General features: G+C 23.7%; 4 protein-coding genes across 7 annotated transcripts in view; 1 reads left to right on the plus strand and 3 right to left on the minus strand.

Annotated features, from left to right (window-relative positions):
- LOC127288160 (guanine nucleotide-binding protein subunit gamma-e) overlaps positions 1-3,644 on the minus strand; it is a 7,673-nt gene extending 4,029 nt beyond the window's left edge. The window contains exons 1-2 of one of the 2 annotated variants that reach the window (XM_051315460.1): positions 3,500-3,644; positions 1,355-1,518 (exon numbers count right to left, since the gene is read on the minus strand). In XM_051315460.1, coding sequence (XP_051171417.1) covers positions 1,355-1,467 — 113 coding nt within the window. In that variant the 5' untranslated portion in view covers positions 1,468-1,518; positions 3,500-3,644. Of the gene's footprint in view, positions 1-1,354; positions 1,519-2,845; positions 3,096-3,499 lie in introns of those variants that run through there. The other variant, XM_051315461.1, reaches the window with a different exon arrangement.
- Positions 1-7,698, plus strand: part of LOC127288157 (uncharacterized) — a 27,975-nt gene extending 20,277 nt beyond the window's left edge. The window contains exons 8-17 of one of the 2 annotated variants that reach the window (XM_051315453.1): positions 5,168-5,282; positions 5,371-5,474; positions 5,538-5,609; positions 5,689-5,789; positions 5,867-5,970; positions 6,065-6,306; positions 6,434-6,609; positions 6,668-6,812; positions 6,879-7,078; positions 7,143-7,698. In XM_051315453.1, the coding sequence (XP_051171410.1) occupies positions 5,168-5,282; positions 5,371-5,474; positions 5,538-5,609; positions 5,689-5,789; positions 5,867-5,970; positions 6,065-6,306; positions 6,434-6,609; positions 6,668-6,812; positions 6,879-7,078; positions 7,143-7,392 (1,509 nt within the window). In that variant the 3' untranslated portion in view covers positions 7,393-7,698. Of the gene's footprint in view, positions 1-5,167; positions 5,475-5,537; positions 5,610-5,688; positions 5,790-5,866; positions 5,971-6,064; positions 6,307-6,433; positions 6,610-6,667; positions 6,813-6,878; positions 7,079-7,142 lie in introns of both variants that reach the window. The other variant, XM_051315454.1, reaches the window with a different exon arrangement.
- LOC127288159 (60S ribosomal protein L18) lies at positions 7,547-9,037 on the minus strand. The gene is made up of 4 exons (XM_051315459.1): positions 8,966-9,037; positions 8,739-8,825; positions 8,124-8,330; positions 7,547-7,946 (listed from the first exon to the last, which is right to left on the minus strand). The coding sequence occupies exons 1-4, from the start codon at positions 8,966-8,968 to the stop codon at positions 7,677-7,679; spliced, it is 567 nt and encodes a 188-aa protein (XP_051171416.1). The 5' UTR covers positions 8,969-9,037; the 3' UTR covers positions 7,547-7,676.
- Positions 9,038-10,073: 1,036 nt separating this feature from the next.
- Positions 10,074-14,935, minus strand: LOC127288163 (katanin-interacting protein-like). Of its 2 annotated transcripts, none has more exons than XM_051315462.1 (16): positions 14,418-14,932; positions 14,215-14,346; positions 13,782-14,143; positions 13,461-13,697; positions 13,010-13,170; positions 12,742-12,948; positions 12,547-12,684; positions 12,345-12,467; positions 12,136-12,262; positions 11,799-12,061; positions 11,531-11,717; positions 11,054-11,218; positions 10,833-10,972; positions 10,624-10,725; positions 10,434-10,549; positions 10,074-10,297 (listed from the first exon to the last, which is right to left on the minus strand). In XM_051315462.1, the coding sequence occupies exons 1-16, from the start codon at positions 14,504-14,506 to the stop codon at positions 10,183-10,185; spliced, it is 2,664 nt and encodes an 887-aa protein (XP_051171419.1). In that variant the 5' UTR covers positions 14,507-14,932; the 3' UTR covers positions 10,074-10,182. The 2 variants fall into 2 exon arrangements, 1 of the variants encoding a protein (XP_051171419.1); XR_007843995.1 differs by having other exon boundaries at positions 10,150-10,297; positions 10,620-10,725; positions 14,418-14,935.
- Positions 14,936-15,184: the final 249 nt, after the last annotated feature.

Raw genomic sequence — 15,184 nt, forward strand, 5'->3', positions numbered from 1 at the left:
TTTTAATTAATTATATAAATATATCATAATTATTTTCAAATATTGTGGGATTTTTTTAAAGATATTTTGAATCTTTTCTTTTGCACTAACTTAAATTATTTTGAAAATGATAATTGAAAATAATAATTGAATTATATTAAAATATGTAAATTATCTTTAAGGGAATGTTTTAATAAATTCTAAAAATAAATTATTAGAATTTTAATTTTATAGAATTTCATTTTATAGATTTTTTTTTAGACGAATTTTTATTTGTTCAAATTATTATTTTGTGAAATTTTCATTAAACTGATTTTCTACATTACAGAATTTTTATGTAACCGAAAATTCACTTTACAGAATTTTTATTTCTTTAAATTTTTATTTGCTCGAATTTTCGTTTAGACCAATTTTTAATTTTTCTCAAATTATTATTTAATAGAATTTTCATATTATATTCGATTTTTTATACTACAGAAATTTTAGTGAACCGAAAAATCATTTCACAGAATCATCTAAAATTTAAGAGAAATCTGAAAGAAACTTCTATGCAATGGAAATTCTATCTAATAAAAAGTCATTTAAATAGCTATTATCAAAAAAGAAAATTTGAGAAAATAAAAATTCTGATAAATGAAAATTTAAGCAAATAAAAATTTTTTAAAGTGATATTTCAGTTATATAAAAATTCTGTAATATAGAAAATTGGTTTAATGAAAATTCAGCAAAATAATAATTTGTATTAAATAAAAATTCGGCTAAAAAAAGGAAAAATAAAAAAATCAATGAAATTTTATAAAATGAAAATTCTAATAAATGATTTTTAAAAATTATTCATGTGTTCCTCTGCAAAAATAATTTTTGAATAGATCGTAAAATTGTTCTTTTTTTTAGAAAATCTTTGAAACATTAAAAATTATTTTAAAGAAATTAGTTAATTTTGAAAAAAAAAATTTTAATTCTAAATCCATAATTTCTCAAAAGGCATCTATAAGTAAAGAAAAATAAAGAACAAATACAAATCAATAGTTAAAAATAAATTGCAGATGTAAAGAAATATTTATCTCCTATCCTGTTAAAACCATTAGAGGATTATTTTCCTCTTTTGATTCAAAATACATCTCCCATAAGATTTTCTTAAATCTCTGTTTTTTTTTTTATTTATATTGAAAAGATCTTAAAAGTACTATGAAGACCAAATTAATTCGTCTTCATTTAAATTCGCTGGCCATGGGTTTCATGATTTTTTTTTTATCAGCTATAAACATCAAGCAGATGGATGCAAAAATTAAAAAAATAATTATCTCGTTTTTCAAATGATAATTTAAATAAAAAATTTGTTTTTTTTAATGTTAAAAAATAATTTTAAACTTACGCTGCGATACTTTTTGATAAGGGCCATCTTTCCATGGTTGCTTGATATTTCATGTTCTCAATTTGCTTCTTCAGTGCGTCCTTATCCATGTTGGCGAGTATACTGGGATCCATGGTAACAACCGCACCCCCCTGTTATAGCCAAGAATCACGTAGCGCTTGCGCCTGTTAGAAAAAAATCAATATCATAGTACAATATTAAAAGATTTAAGAAGAAAAAACATATATGTACCACATAGATTAAATTGTTGCAAAATCTTGTAATTTTAGTTTTTAAAAAAAAACTACCCTTGCGCCGTATAGTCAATCAATTTTTTTCTTTAAATTTAATTTAGTTAACGAGAGACAATAGGGGTGGTTTTTGAGAAGAATTTTATTCTTTTCTATATTGAAACAAAAATCTATTTAATGCAATATTCTACTTTGGAAAAAAATTTATTCTATTCAAATAATCGATTATTTGTCAATTTTAAAATAAATAATTACTTGAACTAAATAATTTTTAAAACCAAATAATTTAATTAAATAAATTGTATTTAAAACAAATATCATCTCAAATAATAATTATTTAATACAAATAAATAAATACTTATTTATTCGATAATGGACATAATTATTTAATAAGAATAAATATTTATTTGATAATTTACATAATTATATCCAAATCAATTATTTTTTTTCACTGTAATAGTACATTTTACAGATATTTTGGAAAAAAAAATTTTTAAACAAACATCTTAAATTTCCCCAAAAAAAAAATATATATTGTTTATTTTAACAGAGTTCTTTATGAAATTAATGATAAATAACCAAAATGTTATAAAAAAAATTATTACATTTTTATAATAATGAATATTTAATTATAATGAAATTCATAATTGGATAATTTATAACGACAATAATTTCATTAAAATCGGTCAAAGATTATAATATACAAATTAAGTTAATGAATTTAAAAAAATAAATTTTTTTTCCACTTTTTAATATTTTATATTTGACCTTGTTGCGTGTTTTTACAAGGTATATATTTATTTTAATAAATTACATTTGAGAAAGTCATGCAACCCTCTTTAGAGTTATATTTGAGACGTGATACTCAATATAGAGGTCAAGAAGACTTTTATAAAACTTTTATAGTACATCCTGGGTATATCTTCATTTCTAAGATAGGTTCAAAGTTCATAAAAATTTGATAAAACATTGATCAAGTTACTTATTAAAATAAATTACAGAAATTAAGAACTGTTTTTTTTTCTAAAAAATGAAGAAATATTTTGTCGACAAAATTTATATGCTTTATGTTCCCTTATATTTACTAAAGAAAATTATTTATTCAGTGAAACATTGAATTATTTTTTTATCTTTATCACAAAGATGACGTAACAGAGAGTAATAATAAAAAAAAATTAAAATAAGATATAAAAAATAAGTTAATAAATTAATTTTTTTATATAAAAAATTTTTATATAACAAAAATTATTTCTATTTGTACCTGAAAAATTGTTATACTTGTTCTGTTTTAACAACTAAAACTGATACAATTTTCTTATCTATGATTCATGTGACTGTTGTAAAAAAAAAGGAAAAATTAATTAAATTCCAAACAACTGTGCGAAGTTCCTTCAGGGCAAAAACACTTTCGTTATTCCCTTTCGAAATATAAATGTAACCAGTTAATGTCACTTCCCTCTGATGAAATAAACTATATCACAAATTGTTTTTCTTTCTTTTTTTTTTTTTTAAATTCACAGGTGTTGCCGACACAATGACTGTTTACGAATTCTTATTCAAGAAAATTTTCTGTTGACATTAGCTACAGGGCCGCAGTAATTAGTTTAATTTAACTGTATAACAATCAGTTTTCAAATTATATAATTTATACTTTTGCGCTTAAAATCACTTTCTATATGTGAATAAATTTATAGTAAATAATTAGTTTTTATTAAAATAACAATTTTTTGTGAAATTGATGATTTTTTATGCAAATTGACGTAATTTTGATGTAATTGAATTTTATAATAGAAAAATGTATTAAGAATATCGTGAGGGAAGATGATAAATTTACAAAAATAAAATAACTATAAAAGGAAATAAAAAAAAAAATACATTTTGTATTGAGAAATTTATAAATAATCACTTTACTTACTTTCTTGAGAGATGAAGTAATTCTGAAGAGAGGTGACTCTTAAAAGGTTTCACTATTCATTTATGGAATCCTTATAAAACATAGAATCCAATTTTGTTCCGTCATGTCAATACGGACGAATTACATGCTGTATCAACTGTACATATTTCATGAAAATTGCTTTGGAAACCTCTTATGAAAAAAAAAACTTCTATTTTTATTATCTTTTAATTGTAAAACTTGCAAATAACAATACTTCTCTAAAATGACGAAAATTTAGTCTGGAAATATATATTTTTTTCAAATAAAATTCAAAAGAAAATTAAAAATAAATTATGATGACTTTTTTTTAAAATAAAAGTTAAAACAATTTTAATTAAATTATTTGTTTTAAGTTTTCGAAATTTTTTTCTCGAATTTTATCGAAAAATTATTTCAATTTTCGCTCTATTAGCTTCGATACACTTACCTCTCTGATTATCGATTTCAAAGCGCGAAATTTAAAACTAAATAAAAATTGCATATAAAAAAAGCGTTCTCCAAAAAAATTGACATAAAATGAAAAAAATAAATTTTATTTCAATTATTTGCGTTTTAAATTACAAAATAATATTTATGCAAACATTATAAAATAACACTTTTGAAAATTAATTTGTATTTTTTTATATTTGAAAAGCTTTCAGAATAGTTTCCCAGGTAACGATATCAATTGTTACGTTGCGCGAAGGTGTTGTGGAAAAATCAACAAATAAAACAAAAAAGTAACAAAAAAAAAAATATTTAAACGTGTTAAAATATTTATAAATTTTTATAAATTTTGTAAGTATGTACAGTAACGTAATGAAAATGTTTCTTCTTAATAGCTAAACATTTTTTTTCCAATAATCAATTACACGCATTTATTTCTTTTTTATTTTTACTAATCCAATAAAATTGTCATAAATTTTATTAAGACATTATGATAGCGTGCAGGACCTTTAAAATAACCTTCGTGCTAATCGCTATAGTTTTAAAGAAATAAATTAAATGACAATTTATATTCAGTCCAAAGTCACTAGGTTATTTTTAATTATTTGACAGTAAATGAATAATACATGTTATTTGTACAAAAAAAATTGTTCACTTTTCAATTCAATATATTTTAAATTTTAATTTTCTTAAAAATATTTATATTTTTCAGATTTTATTATTTTTGTTTTAACTAATTAAAAAATGTCAAGAAATTGCTACAAGTTTTTAAAATACAACTTTTGTTGAAATTAATTATAACTTAGTAAATGTATTTGACATTAAATTTCCTTTTTTTTTATTCATATATCATTTTTTAAACTTTTCTATATAATTATATAGCCCTGTATTAGTTTTTTCTTGATAGACTTACTAATATTTAACTATAAGAATTCGCGTGCCTTCAATATATCAGCGACATCCCCAAGAACTAACTAAGAAGAAATTATAAGAGCAATTTTTTTTTCGAAATATATTCAGTTCATTGTCGGACTTTGGCGAATAAATGACAATATCCACTGGATATAGTATTTTTTTAAATTAAACAATTTTTTTTTTTTGAATTATAATAGAAAAATTTCGATTCAAAATGTTTCGAGGAAAAAGAGTATTAAAATTTATTTAATTAAATAAATTTATCATTGATATTTATAGTGAATTATTAATTTATTTTATTTAAAGGGAGGATTAAAAACTACAAGGAGAATGGCAAAAAAATCTCAGCCAGCAGCACTTCAAGCAGAAGTTTCAACTGATGATGAATGGGACAAAATTTTAGAAAAAGATGGTTTACTAGGTAAATTTCAATTTTTTATATTTTTTAATTTTTAGTTCCTTGTTTTAATTTTAATTTTTATTTAATTTAATTTTTTTTTTTCGTTTAGTTGCAGACATTTATTCCGAGTGGAGTGGACCCTGCACTGGAATGGTTAGCATTTTGAAGAAAATCAAAATGGAAATAGGAGGCGATACACTCAACTATGCCATTGTAATAAAAAAAATTAAATTTCAAATTTTATACTATTTTCAAAAAAAAAAAAAAATTTCTTAGGTTAAGTGTGACAACATCACGTCTTTAGAACGTTTCAGAGGCAAAAGTGAACCAACTTGGATGATTATTCACGTAAAAATACATTTCAGATATAAATCTTTAAATTTTAGAATGAGAATTATTGATTTTATTGATTTTTTTTAAAATTCAGAATGGTCAAATGGTGAATCTTGTATTTGGTGCCAATTGTCCAGAACTTTTGAGGGTTTTAAATATTGAATTAGAAAGAGTACAAAAAGGAGAACCACACGAGTATATCATTTTTCCTAATTTCTAAAAGTTTTTTTTCCTAATTTTTCTAATTTCAATATTTAATAAAACTGTTATAGTTTTAGCATTCCAGTCTCTCAGAGAAGTCCAGAAGAAGAAAATAGACTAAAAATAATAGAAGAATCAAAATTAGCGAAAGAAACTGCAAAAAAAGCACAAAGAGGTCTCTCTAAACGAAAATATTTGCGATTTATTAAAATTGTATTGTAATTATTAAAAAGAAAATACTAATTTGATTTTTTTGACATTACATACAGAAGCTGAAGCAAAGGCCAAATATGAAGATGAAATACATCATTTAACAGTATCATTGAAAGGTGAAACTTGTCTATTATTATATCCATGGATTTTAAAAGATGAAGAAGGACATAGACGTGATAAAAAATCTAGTCCACCTTATGTTGAACTTGTAGAGGAAATTTTACCCGAAAATTTCAGTATTGAACAAGAATTTAGAAAGTCTGTTGATGAAAATATGTTGAACGAAATGTTTAAAGAAGTAAATATTTTCAATAGTAAAACTCTTTAAAATACTAAAGAAATAAAAAATATTATTAATTAATTGAAATAATTAATTAAATTAAAAAAATAATTTTACAATTAAATTTGTAATTTTTCAATTATAGTCGGACTATAAAATACCAAAAGAAGACGAAATATTAATGTTAGATGGAAAATGTATTTTTATGCGTCTAAAAATCAATGAAAAAAAATCTGAACTTCATGTTGAAAAACATTTAATTGGTCTTTTATTTGGAGAACCAAATTTTCCCCAAGTTGGTCAAGAATTAATAGAAGGATCGTAAGTAATCAACAAAAATTATTTTCTTAAAAATGTTAAAAATTTTTATAATTTTTAGTTATGTTCATAAACATCAGCCAAGTGTGATACCAATTGACAGAGAAAATCGCATTTTTCCCATTGTATGGACACCATTAAATTCACGAAATAAAGCCTTGGTATTCAAATTAATTTTTCGCAAATATTTGGATTCTACATATCCCGTAAGAAATTAAAAATTTCTTTCTACTGTTAGATTATTCAAATAATAATTTTTAACTTTATCTCAGTATGAAGATAAGACCTACAAAATTCCTATAATTGTCTTCAAATACGATAGTACGAGAAAAAATGAATTGAAAGTAGTTGTAGAAATTTATAATTCAGAAATTGTCCATTTTGGAGTATTTGAACGAGATAAACCACCTGAAGCAAAATTAATAGCCACATCTATTGAAGAATTTGAATCGATTAATTGTGAAAAAACAAGGTAAATTACATATCAAGTTTTTGTTAATCTAAAATTAGGAATAATAAAACTATTTTAAAATTAGCTACGAAACGTTTGTTTGCGCTGTAAAAAAAGTTGGTTCGGAAGCATTTTTGGCATTTGCCGGTATTGGTCCTTATCATGTGAGCGAAAATCCAGAGAAAGCTATTGAAGAATCAAAATTATATTTCCCAACTGTGACATTTACAGAAGATCCACCATCTGATGATGAAGAAAAATTGGAGGAACTCGAAGATGGAAAATTAGATTCAGAAATGGTAATTATATTAATTTTAAATATTAATCTAGATTAAACATGATTTTTTTCTTTTTTACATTTCAGAAAAACGAAGATACTAAAGGACATTAAAATGTAATTATACATTTAAAAAAAAAATTGCGATATTTAATAAAATTTCTATAACTAAAAAATTGAGTTTAATTAATTTAAAAAAAAAAATAGAAGACTGATTTTTGAAAGAAATTGTAACACAATTGCCAATATTTATTTTCCACTGACCTTATACAAAGAGAACATAAAGATAAAAAATGCCTTGTAAGAGGTTTGTAGTACAATAAATTTCGGCGATGGATTAAATTACTTCTTGTAACCGCAGCTACGTCTGCGACCTCTAGCTCTTTCGAATTTGCGACCCTTTGATCTAACAAGGGGTTTGGTATGTGAGTGTGGTACACCAGGAGCTAATCCAAAGTGTTTAACAGCTTCACGTGCATTTCGTCTTCCTTGAAGCATAACAGTTTTACGGCCAGTGGGCGAGCGTAGAGCAAGTTGATCAAAAGTGATAATTTCACCTCCTGCTTTTAAAATTCTGCCTCGAGCCTTTTCAGTCACTCGAAGTGCGCACACCTACAAAAAAAAGACCAATTTATTTATTTATAACGAATCCATTTTGTCGAAATCCTATTATTAAATATAATTTGCTTTAAAATTTAACTACGCCATTTAATTTACCAAATATTTAATTATAAAAGTAATTAAATTTAATTTAATTAAATATTTTGCATTTATAAATTTGAAATTTACCGTCAATTTTGGAACATCAAAAATTCTAGCATCATCCGTTACTGTGCCGACGATAACTGCGATACAGTTATCACGACCAGGCTTTTTCATCAATCGTACAACTCGTGCTAGAGAAATTGGTGGCCTGTGAATTTTACTCATGAACAACCTCTTGAGAACGATTTTATTGAACTTGGAGTTTGTTCTTCTTGCCAAGAACCGATAAAGCTGAAAACAATAAATATTTCAACTAAATGTTCTACAAACTATTTATTTCTATAGCTATTTTTTTTAGCTCTGTATCAGCTAGAATAATCGTCTTTTAAATTAATATATAAAAGCCGGAATAGGGTAGCCGAGATTTACTTTAGCGAACATTCAAATTGGACTAGTCTCTTAAAATTTAGACTAACACAGAGTGCAGTTCGCAAATCATTACTTTTTTAATTTAAGACATAAAATATTTATTTAGCCACGAGTTCAAGACAATACAAACGAGATTCTAACCTCAAAATAGGTTAAGTTTGTTAGGTATGAAAAATTGAAGTTTTATAACAAAAAAAAGTTAAGTGTTTTACAAATATAACTAAAAAATGAGTCTAAATTAGAATAAAATATAGAAAAAACCATAAATACCTTGACAAGAAGTCGCAAATAAACATCCTGTGACTTAGGTTCTGTTCGACGCACCTTTCGGTCATGTTTATGATTGATGTCGATACCCTAAAAATGAAACTTTATTGTAATTTCGATAGATAAATTTCTTTTGCACTATATTATTTATTTAAAAATGCATTATTTGCACAATAATAAAAGATGTTTCTGGATTTAAACGACAAATTCGGAAACATGTATACTCTTACCATTTTGACAAATCGGAAAAGACATCCAGGTGGCGCTTCAGATTCAACAAAATTCACGAACCAAATTCAAAGATATTGAAACAAACAACTCAAACTCAAATAATATTAAAAACTTGTTTTATTCTACTAAACAGTTTTATTATAAAAAATAAATTTAAATACATAAGATAATTTTCAGATTTATATTTAATTAAGATACTTTTTTTTAACAAAAGTCACAAAAATAATGTTGGTAAAATTGGTGATTGTAGATTGATTATAGTAAAAATTACAAGATGGCGCCACTTTGTCAAAATAAATCATATATTGAATAATTTCTCTTCTTATATAACTTACTTATATATTTTTTATATAAAATTTAATATAATTTACAAATATTTATCGGTTTTAGTAAAATAACTAAATAAAGTTGTAAATTATAAAATTTTTTTTTCAAATGCATTAAATATTAACATAATTTGAAAATCGCGCCAAATGAAACGGTCAAATTCATATCATACAAACGCGCCTTACTTCACATAGTTCATAATTTCGTAATCGTTATTGTTCTAATTCTAATTAACTTTCTAAATAATTTATTAACATTGTGTAATAATTGTGTATAAAGGTTTAATTTATTGCTGTTCAATTAATTTATGTAATTAAGTGTGAAAAATAAGTGTACTATTATCAAACAGCTAATGAGAAAAGTTGAAATTTCGCACAAGTTGAACTAACCTCAAAACCGGCTTATAAATTTTATTAAAAATTAAAACGAAGTAACAAAATCATCTAGTTGTTAGTGATCAAAACTTGATTTTAAAATTAAATAGTTCTTTGAAATAGTAAAATATGATTATCTTCGAAAGTCATCGCTTATTACAGTCATCAAAATATTTTGGAAATCAAAGCAGAGCACGCATGGTATGTACTATGTAATTACAATAATATATATGTAATGCTAGTGGTATGTTCCAATTAGTTTTTTTTAGTAAAAAATTCAAATTAGTACTTTAAAATTCAAAGTGCTTCATTAAAAAAGTAAATTATTGCAAATTTATATAATTGACAAATGTTTAATTAACGTAGTAGTATTTATGCCGGGTATTAAGAATTCAAATATATTTTATAATACCACTTTATTTGTGATGAATAAGTTAAAATTCTAACATCTTAAAAAATTTAAAAGAATATATAGATATGCGTATACATGTATTCTTATTGTTTTCGTACTTTTATTAAAAATTCTTTTGAATTAAAGACGTGTGTGGTCGTAGAGATGGATCTGGTACAAAATTTCCGCCAGATGTTGTTTTCTTTTCTAAATTTACGAGATGTATTTCGTGTTGAGATCTAAAAAGTAAAAATATATTTCTTTTTACTATAGTTTATTTTTAATATCATTTTTAATATTATAATTTATTATAATATATAATCATATGATTTCATTTATAAGCAAAAGATTATGAAAAGAAAAAGAAAAATATACCTTGATGAATTATTTTTGTAAGCATTATTGTCTTTGGCATTTTTAAAGTAAATAACTCCTGTCGGACTATCTTTATCCAATGTTCCATTATATATTAATAAATCGTCTACTAAAATCTGAAAATCAAAAAAAAATTATTGCAAAAAATATTATAGTAATGGAGGAAATATATTTTTTAAGACCTACATACACCAAATTCTTTAACTTTTCTTTGTGGAGTTTTTCCATAATTCCAAAATTTTATTTTAGAAACAGCAACTGGTTGGTAAAAAATTATATAAATTCTATTAATCTGTAAATAAAAATTATTTTATAGATTGACAAAATTTTTATCTTAAATAATATAATTTTTAAAAAATATTTCTAGATTTTATCCTTTAAATTCAATATAATGCTTACCTGTCCTGGAAAAATTGGTGCTAACCAAGAATGTTGTCCATCACAGGAATCATGAATATTATCAATAAGTTTATCTGGAGTTCTTATATCATTATCCATTCCCTCTAAGACATTTACGCTTTCAGGATATGCTGCAACGTCTGAAAAAATTAGCATATTTTTTTATCTTTTATTCGAAACAATTAATTTATTCCTTTAAATGAACTATCTAATTTACTTACTGTCTGCCGTAAGTAGAATCTTTTGACCTTCTGTGCCATACATTTCTATACCATTGAGACCAACATAATAAGGATCTCCCCAAGTTGAAAATATAACAATTTGATATACAAATCCAAGAGGTACTGGTGGTGCTTCATAATCCATATCGTCATTTGTTTCTACGACTGAAAATCAATTTAAATAAAATAATTTTTAATTTTTTAATTTAAAAAAAATTAATGAGCCAAAAGTTTTGAACGTCTAAATGAACAAGATTTTTTTTTTGTAACTTCTTTAAACACAAATTTTATTACAAAATATTGTTTTAAATATATCTAAAAAGAAGTTATTAATTTAATATTAGTTTAATTTACTGTTTTATGTTACATTGACATTATAATTTTTAATAATTTATAGAATGAAAAAATATTTTGTTCATTTGAACGTTCAAAACTTTTGGCTCATAAAAATTAATAAATTTTTTTTTAAAGAATTACCTTCAGATGTTACAGAATGATACAAGCCTTGTTGATTTGGATGTATCATTTCAGTTGTTGGGGGATTTATAAGGCTAATTTGTTGTACAAAATTATAGTGACAACATCCAGGTGCTCTTCTTAAAATAAATCCATCAATAAGATCGAATACTGGTTTTCCATCCAATTTTACAACCATTTGTTTTACCTTCAAATTAAGAACTGATTTTCAACACCTATTTCAATTATTTAATAATAATTGTTTATAAAATAAAAAATAAAAAATTACCCCACAATAAGAAAGATCTAATGAGGCATTGTAATTCCAAATTTTAATTCCAGTGACAAAAATTTCTTTATGAAATTTAATTGTTACAATAACTGTCGTGTCCATTGAAAATTGAGTTGCCCACATATGATTTTCATCAATTGTTAAATTATATCCATCTATAAGTCTCATTAAATTGTCATTGCCAATATTACAAGATATTTTAGCATGAGCGAAAGAAATTTGTGTATGTTGATCAGTGAAAAGTTCTATTCCTGTTAATCCTAAAAAAAAAATAAAAATAATGAATTATATTTTCATATTTTTCAACTAAAATATAATTATTTGATTAATTCACCTATCATATTGAAGAGTCCCCAATTAGAAATTAATACAAGTTGAATTTCTTTGCAAGATATTGACATTCCATTTTCGTTTTCACCAAAAATTTCAGATTGATTCAAACAAGAAGACGAATCAGCTTCCTATAATTATTAAAGAAATAAATATAAATAAATATGAATTATAAAAATAGTACTAGAAGAAAAAATAGAAAATAATAAATACAGTTCCAGTTATGGGTCTATCAGCTTCTGTATCAATTTCTTTAAGATAATTACAATCCTCAAAACTTAAATCATTTTCTGATATTAATTCCAATATATTTTCGTCGGTGGTGAACAAAATAGTCTGCAATAAAAAAAAATTGAATATTACGAAAGGAATAATAAATAAATTTTTTATTCGATTGTTTTTTCTAGTTACTCACATCACCAAAGGAGCCTATACTACCAACTATATCACCACATGCTCTTGCAATTTCACCATCAAATATTTTAATATCATCCAATAGTATAATAATATCTTTTGCTCCTCTATAAGAGTGTATTCTCGATTTATTGTAATTCTAAAAAGAGAAAATCAATCAGCATTGAATATTTTGTTTTTGAAAAATTTTTCTTACCCAAATTCGTATCATTGCAATACGAGTAGCTTCTTTAAAATATACATGAATCAAATGATTATTTCCATTTATAAAAGGAGATAACCATATATTAGTATCGTCTCTAGTTCGATTAATTCCATTAATTAAATTATTAATTCTTCGAGGGTCATTAATGGACAATTCATCATTAGACAATTCCTTTAAATCAATTTCTTCAACATAAATCTAAAAGTAAGAGAAAAATGAAAAAAAATGTCTCATTGGAAAAAAAAATGATGATAATTACCTTTTCTATAATTACAGGTTTTCCAAATTCAGAAAATATTTCCACTCCATTTAAACCAACATAATTTTTATCACCCCAGGTACTTAAAATATTAATCATCAATGATTGTCCATATGGTAATTCGGGAATGATAAAATTTCTTTCTGACTCCCTAACTGAAACTAATAAATATACATACTTCTTGATTGAAACAAAATGTGATCAGTTTAGCAACAAAACACTGACCTGATAATTTTTTTTTTTTTCTTCATAATTGTGAATTAACAATCATAATTAATATTTTCATACAGCGAGTGGGTTTTTTTGTTCAATAACTTGTGAAAATCTAATTGCATTCTTTTTTTATCATCACAATATTTAATTTTATATATTTTTTAAAAATATTTTTCAATACTTTTTTTTTCATATTTTTTAATAAAGCGAATTTTGAAAGAAATTTATCAAAACGAACCTTTTGCTGAACCCTCTTCATAACGATATACAAAATTAATTTTATTCTCCCCTGAATCTTCTTTTGATTTTTTTAATTTCCATATGTCATCTTTAATTATAATTTCAGAGTTTTTGATTTTCTTTTCTAAATCTTTACTTTTAATATTAGATTCGACTAATTGTTTTGTACTTTCTTCAAAAATTGAATCTTTTGGTGCAATTCCTGCCAAGTAGTCCAATTTTCTTTTAATAATTCCTAAGCAAACAAAAATTCATTTCATTCTAGTGAAGCTGAAATTTAAATATTTGAAATAAAATATTCAAATTAAATATTTCAAACCTGTAGGTAAATATGGTTCAACTTCTGATTTTGTAGATTCATTTTTTGAATTCGAATAATTAGACTTGTATCTACGTTTTTCTCTCTCTTGATAATCAATTCGATTTGATATTCTAAATGGAGAATCAGAGACAGTGTACTTTACTTTTTTTTCATCTAAATACTTATCCAAATTTCCTAATCTATTTTTTTGTTCAGCTTGATAAATATCGTTCAATGTGAAAAAAGTTCGATTCACATCATTTGATTCACAACTAATTTCCTGACGTGGAGAATTTGGAAGCGATTTGACAGTGGATTGTAAAATTATACTACAATCCGAATTTTCAAGTTTGTGCGTTGTAATAAAAGTTTTATCTTTTCTAAAAAAAAAAAAGGAATTATTTTTCTCTGTAATCGTATATTAATTACAAAAATATTTTCTATTACTTACTCATTAATTGATTTCTCTGAGGTATTATTAAATTTATTTTCCAAAAAAGGATGAAAATCATTTGTTTTTATTAATGAATCTGAATTTGATTCAATTTCACTATTTTCATGTAAATTTAATCTTTTCACTGTCCTGTAAAAAATTTGTATTTACAAAATTTTTTTTTTTTTAGCATGTGGATATAAAAATATTTTGCTACATACTCTGTCATTTCCAAAAGCCAAGGAGGTAATTTATTGGTGATTCCCACATAATTGAAACCATCAGATTCTTCGTTAGTGATTCTTTCCATTTTTTTTCAAACAATAAATGCATTAAAATAGAAAATTTTTTTACGATTCTCGTATTGAAAATAATTAATGAAAATTATCAATTGTTCTAAAGTTGAATAAAATTTTTTCATTGAGTAATTTCTATTTCTATATTAATTTGCATAGGTTATGGAATGAAGTTCGAAATTATTAATGTTTGTCAATTAGGTGTTGAATAGATAACAAAATTAGATGAAACTTTGACGTAATACATTTGTTTTGATTAAAATTGCATGATAAAAGAAATTTTGAAAATCATTTTTATTTTTCTTTTTTTTGTTAATTTTGTGTCAACACTTTAAAGTGCATGTATACCAATTTAACGGAACTTGACAGAACTGATCATTGTTGACGATTTCACGTTGCCTTGGTTACTAAAAATCATAACATTACTTTCTATGTGTACGTAGACATTTTTATTATGTATTTCTAGGTATTATGTATAAATACATAAATGTACATGAAATGTCATTGCTCCCTTATAATAACAATTTATAATTATTTTTCTTACCTGTAGGATGGATTTAAAATAAAAAATTAGAATTACTGAAAATTAAATAATTTTAATATTTTTTTAAAATAACGTAAATTGTCTAAAAGTAAAATTAAAAAATTAATTTTAAATAAAAAGTAAATTATATTTGTTTGTATTTATTTTT

Source organism: Leptopilina boulardi, unplaced genomic scaffold (genome assembly GCF_019393585.1).
Source record: "Leptopilina boulardi isolate dan_hultmark-lab unplaced genomic scaffold, ZJU_Lbou_2.1 LbouV2_38, whole genome shotgun sequence".
Lineage (NCBI taxonomy): Eukaryota > Metazoa > Arthropoda > Insecta > Hymenoptera > Figitidae > Leptopilina > Leptopilina boulardi.